Here is a 10364-nt window from a genome sequence, read left to right on the forward strand (position 1 = left end):
CCGGGGGTCCCCAGCGCCCACCCAGCTGCTCTCTATGCAACCCCCAGGGTGTGGGGCTGGGGGGGCGCGGGGAGGCCGTGCATGGGGAGGGTGTGTGTGTGTCTGTGCTGTGTAAAACCCTTCAGAATAAAGGGTCTGGTCGAGGGCATCGTGCCTTGTCCGTGGTGCTGTCGGGGCACGGGGGGGCTGGCCAGGACACGGGGGGCTCCACACACAGCTGGCTGCCCCCCATCACACTGCTGGCCTGAGATGCCCCACATCTGCCCCTCCTCAGCTGTGTGGCACTCGAGAGGGTGGCCACAGGGCAGCAAGTGCTGCTGGAACCGTGGGGTGAAGCTGTGGCTGTTGGAGGGCAGCGGCAGTACGTGGAGAAGGTGCTGGTGTTGGCCCCCCCCAGGTGTGGGGGCTCCAGCCCCCTGGTGCTGTGACATTTCCTGTCCAGCACCCACCGGGGACCCCAGAACCCTTTCCCTGTTCGTGGCCATCACCTGCAGCTTCCCCAGTGCTGCTGGGATGAGGATGAGGATGGAGGTGGGGATGGATGGGGTTAGGGATGGGGATGATGCAGGTTGGATGGAAGTGGGCTAGGGGTGAGGAGAATGAAGATGGAAATAGAGGTGGGATTGGATGGGATGAGGATGGAGGGGATAAAGGCGATGGGGCCTCTGTGTCCTGCAGGAGCAATGGCTGGAGAGCAAGCATATTTCCCATGCCAGCAGTTCATGTTTTTATTGTAGTCACTCAGTGTGTTCATCGCTACTTTTCTCCAGTTGTACAGCATGGAAACCCCAAGGAGGGAAGCAGGGTGAGCTTTATTCCATCCTTTTTCTCCCCAGGAGTATGGAAGGTCACCCACTCAGCAAAGGGGTGCAGAGCCCAGCTCTGAGGCTCCAGTTGCACACCAGGGCTGGGAATCAACGGGATGAAGTGATAGCAAATAACAGAGCAGGGAGATGAACCTGCTGTGGTCAGATCGCAGTGGCACCTCCCCTCTGGCCAGGAGCTGGCAACGGGCTGGAATCCGGGGGTCCTGCCCCCACCATGCTGCATTCCAGCCCTCACATCCCTGTTGGTGAGACTTTTTCCTAGTTCCCAATCGATTTTTAAGCAACTCCCACCTATCCCTTTAGCTCCAGGTGAGGTTTTTGGCCCAGGTGAGGTAATTCTGGATCAGATATAGTGTGGCCAGCAAGACTGTGTAAGTGATTCTGTGCCTCTGTGCTGGCACTGCACTGAGGGACCTCGAGGGCTGTGTCCTGTTCTGGGCCCTCACAAGAGAGGGGCTGGAGCGTGTGCAGGGAAGGGAAGGGAGCTGGGAAAGGGCTGGAGCAGCAGGAGGGGCTGAGGGAGCTGGGGGGGCTCAGCCTGGAGAAAAGGAGGCTCAGGGGGGACCTTCTGGCTCTGCAATCCCTGCCAGGAGGGGGGAGCCGGGCGGTTATGGCGGGTCGGGGCGAGGATGCCCCGCCGTGACCGATCCCGAGCTCTCCGTGTCCCTCTCCCCGTTCCGCTCCATTCCCCGTCACGTTCCACCCGGCGGCAGGTGACGTCACGCCCCATGACGTCACTGCCGCCCGTGCCCCCGCCCCCCGGTTAACCCGCGCCGCTCGCGCCTCGCGGCCTCTTTCCGGCCGCGCGCGCCAAGATGGCGGACACGCAGGTGGGCGCTGAGGGAGCTCCCGCGCTCCCCGCACGGCCCGGCCACCCCCCGGGGCTCCGGCCCGGCCACCCCCCCCGGGGCTCCGGCCCGGCCACCCCCCCGGGGCTCCAGCCCGGCCAGCGGGCACCGCGGGGCGCGGGGGGGGGGCGGCCGCAGCCGGAGAGGGGCGTCGGGAGCGGCGCGCGGGGGGGGGTTCGGCCCTGGGGTTTTGTGAAGGCCGAAGGGGAGTCTCGGGGTTGGGGTGGGGCGGGAGAGGGACCCGTGCCCAGGGATGGGGGTGGGCGAGGGGGGTCCCGTGCTTGGGGTTTTGGTGTGGGGACGACGATGGCTAGTGCCGGGAGAGGGGCCCGTGCCCGGAGAGGGGCCCGTGCCCCGCGGGTTTGGGAGGGGCGGAAATCTCCGTCGCCTGGAGTTTTGGGAGCGGGGGGGAGGAGATGGGCCCGTGTCCCCGGGATGGGGGTGCGATGGGGGCGGAACTCGGTGCCCCACAGGTTTGGGGCGGGGGCAGAAGTTCCCGTGCACTGGGGTCTGGGGAGATCTTTGTGCCATCTGGGGTTTTACGGGGTGGGTCTTGGTGACTCGGGGTTTGGAGAAGGGGGGAGAGGGTTCCGGTGCCCCGAGGGTTTAGGGGAGGGCCCGGGGCCCGGTGCTCCGGGGTTGTGTGAGGTCTCTGTTCCCCTGGGGCCTTGTGGGGGCGGGGGAGGGTCTCGGTGCCCCAGGGCCAGCTCCACGCCGGTGCTGAGGGCCTCAGGGCCCAGGCGGGTGGGTCCTGTTCGCGGCCCCACGCTGACCCAGTCCCGCTCCCTGCAGACGGAACGCGCGTACCAGAAGCAGCCGACGATCTTCCAGAACAAAAAGCGAGTGCTGCTGGGTGAGGGCGGCAAGGAGAAGCTTCCCCGCTACTACCGCAACGTGGGGCTGGGCTTCAAGACCCCCAAAGAGGTGAGGGGGTTCTGGGCAGGGCCTGTGTGACCTCCGGCTGTGACCCCCGGGAGGGCCCTGCCCAGGGTGGGGGTGGCACTTGGGAATAGGTAATGATGGCAGTGGTGGTGCTGATGAGAGCCAGTCTTCTCCAGGGCTTTTCCCACTGGACCACTCCATGATTCCCTGCTGTAATGAGTGTCCTCTGAGCTCTGGTGTCACCTGAGCCACGTCCACTCACCTGGCACCCACCTGTCCTTGCAGGCTATTGAGGGCACCTACATCGACAAGAAGTGTCCCTTCACTGGGAACGTCTCCATCCGGGGCCGCATCCTCTCAGGTGAGCTGGGACATCCCTGAGGAGATCCCGGGGGAGTCCTGGGGCAGGTAACCAGCTAGGGCCCCTGAGGTCCCTGGGGCAGGTAATGCCCTAGGTGCCTGTCCCCGCCCTGGTCCTGGAGCCGCAGATGATGCTGATCTCACGATGGTCTGCTGAGCCCACCACGGGCCTGACGATGTTGCCTCTTGGCTTCACTGATGCAGGTGACAGGACCAGGTGCTGGCCAGGACCCCCTGGGTGTGCTGTGCCTGGGGGCAGGTGTTGCCCTAGGGCAGGAGCAGGTGGTGCAGGGAGTGTTAGTGTGTCACTTGGGCTTAAAAAAGAGTCATCGTTGGGTTTGTAACAGAAATGGGGAGGGCATGGCCTGGCACTGAGGGAGCGGCTGCCCTGTGGCCTGGCAGGATACCCAAACACCCCAAAGGGAGGTTAGAGGTTGGGATTTAGGTGAACACAGAGGAATACCTGTGCCTGTCCCCCGTGGCCCAGGTGTGGTGACCAAGATGAAGATGCAGCGCACGATTGTGATCCGCCGCGATTACCTGCACTACATCCGCAAGTACAACCGCTTCGAGAAGCGCCACAAGAACATGTCTGTGCACCTGTCCCCATGCTTCAGGTGTGTGCAGCTGTCCCTGTGTCCCTGTCCCCCTGGTCCAGGGGTGTGCAGTTGTCCCTGTGTCCCTGGTCCAGGGGTGTGCAGCTGTCCCTGTGTCCCTGTCCCCGTGCTTCAGGTGTGTGCAGCTGTCCCTGTCCCCCTGCACCAGGGGTGTTGTGCAGCTGTCCCTGTGTCCCTGTCTCCGTGTGTGCCGGTGTCCCTGGGCTGTGCCAGGTGTGCTGGGGGTGTCCCCACATCTGTCCACACTGACTGTGTGTGGTGCTGAACCTGTACGAGCTGCAGTGAGGGTGCACCTGGGTGGGACACGGGTGGGTTCACGGCCCAGCTGCTCACGGGAACCTGCTCCCAGGTGATGATGTCCAAACTCACGATGGTCTGCAGAGTCCCCCAGGCGAGGGGTTGCTGACAATGCCACTGGCATGTGCTGAACCATGGGACAGGTTCCGGGCAGTACCTGGGGGAGTTCTGTGTTCCCTCCTGGAGGGAGCAGGCAGATTTGGGGTTCTGAGGGGCAGGGGTGCCCCGGGAGCCCCTGACCCCCCGGTGTCCTTGCAGGGACGTGCAGATCGGGGACATTGTGACGGTGGGCGAGTGCCGCCCGCTCAGCAAGACCGTGCGCTTCAACGTGCTCAAGGTGACCAAGGCCGCAGGCACCAAGAAGCAGTTCCAGAAGTTCTGACACCTGTGGGGAGAGGTGGGGGAGGAATAAACATTGGGAACATGGAATTACTTGTGTGTGATCCGAAATTAGTCGTGTGGGGTGCACAGCTTGTGGAAGCTCACCGGGCTGGGGACAGGTCAGGTGTGGGCTGGGGGGTGTTGTGGTGGGAGCCCAGGCACAGCACAAGGCAGAAGGGGACACGCTCCAGCTGCTCCTGTCACCTCCTGGTGTGTCACAGTGACTTCTCATAGAATCACAGAATTAACTGGGTTAGAAGAGACCTCTGAAATCATCAATGCAACCCTTGATCCAACCCCACTGTGATTACCAGATCATGGCACTCAGTGCCACATCCAGCCTCATCCTAAAAACCTCCAGGGACGGTGAATCCACCACCTCTCTGGGCAGGTCATTCCAATGCCTGATCACTCTCTCTGTAAAGAACTTCTTTCTAATATCCAGCCTAAACCTCCCCTGGCGGAGCTTAAGCCCGTGCCCTCTTGTCCATGGTCAAGAGTGCTCAGTCCAGCACTGGTTTGTGCTGGGTCCTGTCCGCACTCCCAGCTCCACTGCAGGAGGTGACAGCAGGTGAAGGGGCCTGGGAAGCTCAGGGGGTTGAGCTGTAGCCGTGTTTCACGCTCAGACTGTTGGAACAAACCTGGAGGTGTAAGGTAAGTTCATACAGTTCCCAGTAAATTAGATCTTAGGCGCTTGGGACATCTGTAACTTCCCGCCTGGCCCTGCCAGAGTCCCAGGACTGTCACAGGTTTGTGCTGGGGATTAGGCAGCAGTGGAGGCTGCGAGTCCTGGAGTCCAGGGACATCAAGCAGGACAGTCCCCAGTTGGTCGGGAGGTTCTTACTGGTCTCCCAGTGCCAGTGCTGTGAGCACACTGGGATTCATTCCGCAGTCACCTTATGACCATGGACACCCTTTGGAAGGGGCACACAGGGACCACTGGGGCCCTGTGCCCAGACAGCCATCCTGGCTCCAGGGAGCACTTTCCCCTGGGCACGAGGCTCCCCCGGCCGGGGTAGGAAGGGAGGAGCATGTGGGGGCAGGAGAAAAGGGGGACACGGGACAGGGAGTCCGTCAGCCGTTCCCTGAGCACCTGTGTGGACACCCCCAGCTCCTGAGCAGAGGGAGATGAGTTCCCCCAGCACAGTGCCCTGTGAATTATCCAAACATTGACCCCCCCAATTCAGGATGATTCCACCAACCCCGGCTGTGTCCTGACAGCGGGAAGGACCATAGGAAGGACGAGCTCCACAGCCATTTCCTTCCTGAGCTGCTGTTGGAGCACGGCCCCTCCTGGGACAGGGATGGAGCCAGGAACAGTGGGAGTGTCCTGCACTTGGGTTGCCTGCGGGCTGGTGTCGCGGTGGGGGTGGCAGTGCGTCCCACGGGGGTTGTTGGGTCCTGCTGCAGGATCTGCCCTTCTCTCCAGTGTTCCAGCTGCACCATCTGTTGGCGCTGCTGGGGCTGGGAGTGCTGACCTCGTGAAAACCACATTGATGGTGATTTCCATGACAGGGCTGTGCCCTGGGCTGGGCTAGGACCCGTGCCCTGGATTGTGCCAGATCCCGTGCCGTGGGCTGACCAGATCCTGTGTCCTGGGCTGACCAGATCCTGTGTCCTGGGCTGACCAGATCCTGTGTCCTGGGCTGTGCCAGATCCTGTGTCCTGGGCTGTGCCAGTGCCTGTCTGGGCTGACCCTCCCCAGTGCCAAAGGCTGCAGGTTTGGCTCTGGATGCGGTGTTGGGGATGTTGGATGCTGGGAATGAGCCCTGACTCCAGCAGCGTGACAGGGACACGTTTACCTGGCTCTCCGACCCAGGTGAGTGGTGTTCAGGCTGCCTCGTGCAGCCTTGTATTCCTGTGGAAGGACCTCATCTTCATCCTCATCCTCCCTGTCCCCCTGCTCCTCCCCTTCCCAGGACAGTCCCCTTCCTCCTCCCCTTCCCAGGACACGTGTCCCGGGCTGCCCTGGAGGCGCTGGGGCCCCCTGGGACCCCATCTGTGGCAGGGACAGCCCGTGGCCATGACTCCCCAGACCTCCAGTGCCCATTCCCGATGGATCCAGGACCCTGTCCTGGGGGGCCCTGGGAGCCCCTTGGCACTGGGGCCATGCTGTTTGTCCACATGGTTCCCATGGGGGAGCCCCCGGAGCCAGGACTGATCCACGGGCTGCTCGGAGCCTCCATCCCCCCCACCTTAATGCCCAATTATTTGCTCCTTGGGAGATTATCCCAAGCCCTCATCTCAGAGTGATTAGTCCTCCTCTTTCACTCCCTTAAGCAGATTGTCCGGCTAATGGGCCTCTCCTGTGAATTATCCCAACAAGCCCCTTTTTAGCACCAAACTGGGACTTGGTGAGGGTGTCAGAGCTGGGGGTGGCCTGTGCCCCCCCTCCCAAGGCCTGCTGGGGGCTGTGGCTCCCAGTGATGTTCCCACTGTGTCCAGCACTGCTGGAGCAGGGACAGCTTGTGGTAAAAGCTTTCCCTCTTAATCCCTTTCTAATCCCTTCCTGAGCCCTCCTGACATGCTCAGAGCTGCTGGATTTGGGGTTGTTTGGGGAAGCAGCTCCCGGCAGTGGTGAGGGGAATGATCTGTGTCCACTTGGGCCACACTGGGGTTGGGGACCCTCATTTCCCTCCTGTCCCAAGGCTCCTGGGCTTTACTTCCTGCCAACAGTTTTACAGGAATCTCAGTGTCAGAGCCAAGGGACCAACTCCTTCCAGGGGAAGGAATGGAGTGGTTTGTCTTTTTAATTCTCTCCAGAGCAGGAGTCCCCGGGTCTGGGGCTGTGGCGACAGGAGGCCCCCCTGGCACAGGGCAAGCCAGCCTGGCACGATCCACGGCTCCAGAGATCTCCTCCCTGGCACAGGAGAGCCAGCCTGGCACGATCCATGGCCCTGGGAGCTGGTGGCTGTTCCGTGGCCCTGGCTGTGTCCTGCAGCCAACCCCAGCTCCCCAGCAAAGTGGAACAAATGCCACTCACGCCGCCAATTCCGTTAATTGAAGGTTCACTTCATCAGCCTCATCCCCATCCAGCTCTCTCAAGGTCAGTGCTTGTCAGATAAAGCTTGGAATGCATTCTCCTGTTGGGCAGCTCAGTTATTCCAATTGCACTCGTTACAGCTGCTGGAGGAACTCCTTGTCCTCTCCCTGCATGTGCCACTCTCAGACCAACCTTGGCACCTCCGTTTCCAGTGGAAACGTTTCCAAATGCAGAAGCCTTTGTGGATCTGATGGGCTCATGATTCCAGGATTGGGCTGCCAATTCCAACCTTCTCAAGGGTGGGAAGGGACCTTAAATCTCATCCAGTCCCGTGCCATGGGCAGGGACACCTTCCACCAGCCCAGGGTGCTCCAAGCCCCGTCCAACCTGGCCTGGGACACTTCCAGGGATCCAGGGGCAGCCACAGCTTCTCTGCCCAACCTGTGCCAGGGCCTGCCCACCCTCCCAGCCAGCAATTCCTTCCCAATCTCCCATCTGTCCCTGCCCTCTGGCAGTGGGAAGCCATTCCCTGTGTCCTGTCCCTCCATCTCTTGTCCCCAGTCCCTCTCCAGCTCTCCTGGAGCCCCTTTAGGCCCTGCCAGGGGCTCTCAGGTGTCCCTGGATCCTTCTCTTCTCCAGGTGAGCCCCCCCAGCTCTCCCAGCCTGGCTCCAGAGCAGAGGGGCTCCAGCCCTTGGAGCATCTCCAGGTCCTCCTCTGAACTTGTTCCAACAGCTCCATGTCTTTCCTGTGCCAGGGAAAACACAAAAGATCTAGGGATTCACCCATTTGCTCTTTCCAGGCTCCCTTTACCCCAAGGGCTCCCTTTGGCCAGGACCACCCATCAGCCCTGTGAGCTTTCTGGGGTGCCCCCAGTTCTGGAATTGTTTGAGGAAGGCTCTGGGGCTGGTTTGGATCCTCTGAGGGAGTTGCTTGTCCAAGCTTTCAGCCTGCCTGGCATCTGCCCACTAAGTTTTAATGGATTTCCCTCTTCCACAAGCACCTGCGGCATTTTGTTCCTTCCCCCCGGTTCTGCTGTGGGGATTCCCCTCTGCCCTGCTTTGGCCATCCAAGTAGGAGTCTGCCTTGGCCACCACCTTCCAGCTCCACATCCTGCAGCTTCTCCTGCAGCTTCTCTGAAGCACCAGCTTCTCTGTCCTGTCCGTGAGGATTCCTTCTTCTGGGACAGAGAATCCAAATCCCCACTGGCTGCTGGATTGGCTATCTCCTCCAGCAGCTCCAGGAAAAATCAGGTGTTAGGAAAAATTTCTTCACTGAAAGGGTGGTGAGGCCTTGGCAGGGGCTGCCCAGGGAGGTTTGGAGTGCCCAGCCCTGGAGGTGTCCAAGGCAGGCCTGGCTGTGGCACTCAGTGCTCTGGGCTGGGGGACAAGGTGGGGATGGGGCACAGGATGGGATACTTGATGATCTTGGAGGTCTTCTCCATCCTAAATGACTCTGGGAATCCTGGTGTCCAAATCTGGGTTGTACCTGCAGTTTTCAGCTCCTGAGTTTCTGCTCCCGGAGCCACCCAGCACCCCCAGCCTTGTCCCTGCCAGTGTCCCCATCCCCCTGGCTGGGCAGCTGCTGCTGTGAGCTGTCCCTGACCCCCCCAGGCTGGAGCACCAGCCTATGTGCTTCATTATTTCTCAAGGAATTTAATTTACAGACTCAATTCAATCCGTGCTCTGCAGCTGTGGGGACGCGGTGCTGGCTCAGCTCCCGCCTCGCCCCGCGGCTTTCTCGGTATCGGCGTTCTCGTGGCCAGGGCTCCTTTGTTGGGTTCCTGGGAGACCTTCCCTGTGCTCTGCCCGAAGGCCAGGGCTGTGACCTCATCCTGCCCCCAGCCCCTTGGCCGTGCTGCTGACGCACACAGCACCTTCCCGCGCCCCCGGGAGATGCTCCGTTCCACCTCTGACGGTCTCTCAAGGACACCCTTTGGCTCCCAACCCTGCGCTCACCCCTGCTGCCAGGGCTGGGGTCACCCCACGCTCCGGTGGGAAGCTCCCGCTCATCTCCTTGTCCTCCTGTGGCTCGTCCAGGGTTGCCCTTTGGGACCTGAGCAATTCAATAATCTGCAAAGCTGAAAGTCTCATAACTCACACGGTGCTTGAAGTTTGGGCTTGAGTGGGCTTGGAGCAGCCTTGTCCAGTGGAGCGTGTGCCTGCCCGTGGAGTGAGGTGAGCCTTAAGATCCCTTACAGCACAAACCATTCCATGACTCTGTGATTCCACGAGTAGAACACTTCAGGTCCCATCACAGAAACTGCTGAATGCTTCCTGGGGCAGACAGGGGACAATATCTGTCATCTGGGGACAGAATCCATCATTTCCTGGGGACGGTATGCATCAGCTCCTGGGGACAACATCCATCACCTCTCTGGGATTGCTGAAGACTTTGCAGTGTCAGGTCCTCGAGGAGTTTTTCCATCAGCCCACAGTGTCCCTCTCCATCCAGCAGGGACTTGGCCCTTCAGGATGTGGCGAGGCCCGTTAAGGTCCTTGTGAGCTCCCCGCTCGTTATCAGACTATGGGATAGAGCACACTGGCTCTGGCCAAGGGTATTCCCAGCCCCTTTCTCCAGTGGATGGACCCTGAGGGCAGCACCTGAACCTGCCCCCAGCCTGGGTGTGCAGAGAGGTGCAGGGTCCCAATTTCACCTCCAGGCTCTTAATTGCCAGCCTGTGACAGTGACAATGTGCTGAGTCCTTGCTAGAGCTTCCCAGCAGGAAATCACAGCCCCCTGGCCTGGGCTGTCTCTTTTCAGCCCCATCCCACACCACAGCATTGCCCCACAGTCAGTCAGTCTCCCTCACACCCTTTTCCCCCCATAACTTCCCCATAATTAGGCCAGGCTCTTTGTCCTGCTCCCTCTCCAGCCCCAGGGGGATGGTTCAGCAGCAGCTCTGGGAGCTCAGGGATGGATGGTACTGCAGGATCCTCATGGGAGCAGACATGGAGAGATGGATGTTTCGGCACAACTTGTGAGAGAAACGAGCTCTTGGGTCCTGACCCGGGCAGGGGGTGCTGCCAGGACTGCCACGGCCCTCTGTGACATCCCCAGCCCCATGGGGGGCTTCTCCCTGTGCTGGGACAGAGCAGCCCTGACGGCATGTTCACCCCTCTGTGCTCTGGGACTCCCAGGGCACCTGGTGCAGCCCCAGGAGCCCCATTC

General features: G+C 61.1%; 1 protein-coding gene and 2 non-coding genes across 3 annotated transcripts; all 3 read left to right on the forward strand.

The window, feature by feature from the left end:
* The first annotated feature begins 1556 nt into the window (after nucleotides 1–1556).
* LOC114071545 (40S ribosomal protein S11) lies at nucleotides 1557–4263 on the forward strand. Its single transcript, XM_027909396.1, has 5 exons — nucleotides 1557–1657; nucleotides 2468–2599; nucleotides 2843–2918; nucleotides 3405–3534; nucleotides 4090–4263. Exons 1-5 carry the CDS (start codon nucleotides 1643–1645, stop codon nucleotides 4211–4213), a joined length of 477 nt encoding a protein of 158 aa, XP_027765197.1. The 5' UTR covers nucleotides 1557–1642; the 3' UTR covers nucleotides 4214–4263.
* LOC114071547 lies at nucleotides 3041–3125 on the forward strand. The gene has a single exon (XR_003574051.1). It is a non-coding gene; the product is annotated as a small nucleolar RNA SNORD35 (small nucleolar RNA).
* Nucleotides 3882–3971, forward strand: LOC114071546. Its single transcript, XR_003574050.1, has one exon. It is a non-coding gene; the product is annotated as a small nucleolar RNA SNORD35 (small nucleolar RNA).
* Nucleotides 4264–10364: the final 6101 nt, after the last annotated feature.

The sequence above is a fragment of the Empidonax traillii genome, unplaced genomic scaffold (genome assembly GCF_003031625.1).
Source record: "Empidonax traillii isolate 1590-97213 ecotype Southwest subspecies unplaced genomic scaffold, ASM303162v1 scaffold2091:size39087, whole genome shotgun sequence".
NCBI classification, from domain to species: Eukaryota; Metazoa; Chordata; class Aves; order Passeriformes; family Tyrannidae; genus Empidonax; species Empidonax traillii.

Coding starts and splice junctions, on each gene's coding strand:
- LOC114071545 (XM_027909396.1), top strand. Junction 2,600..2,842: donor GCTTCAAGACCCCCAAAGAG/GTGAGGGGGTTC, acceptor CTGTCCTTGCAG/GCTATTGAGGGCACCTACAT. Junction 2,919..3,404: donor CCGGGGCCGCATCCTCTCAG/GTGAGCTGGGAC, acceptor CCCGTGGCCCAG/GTGTGGTGACCAAGATGAAG.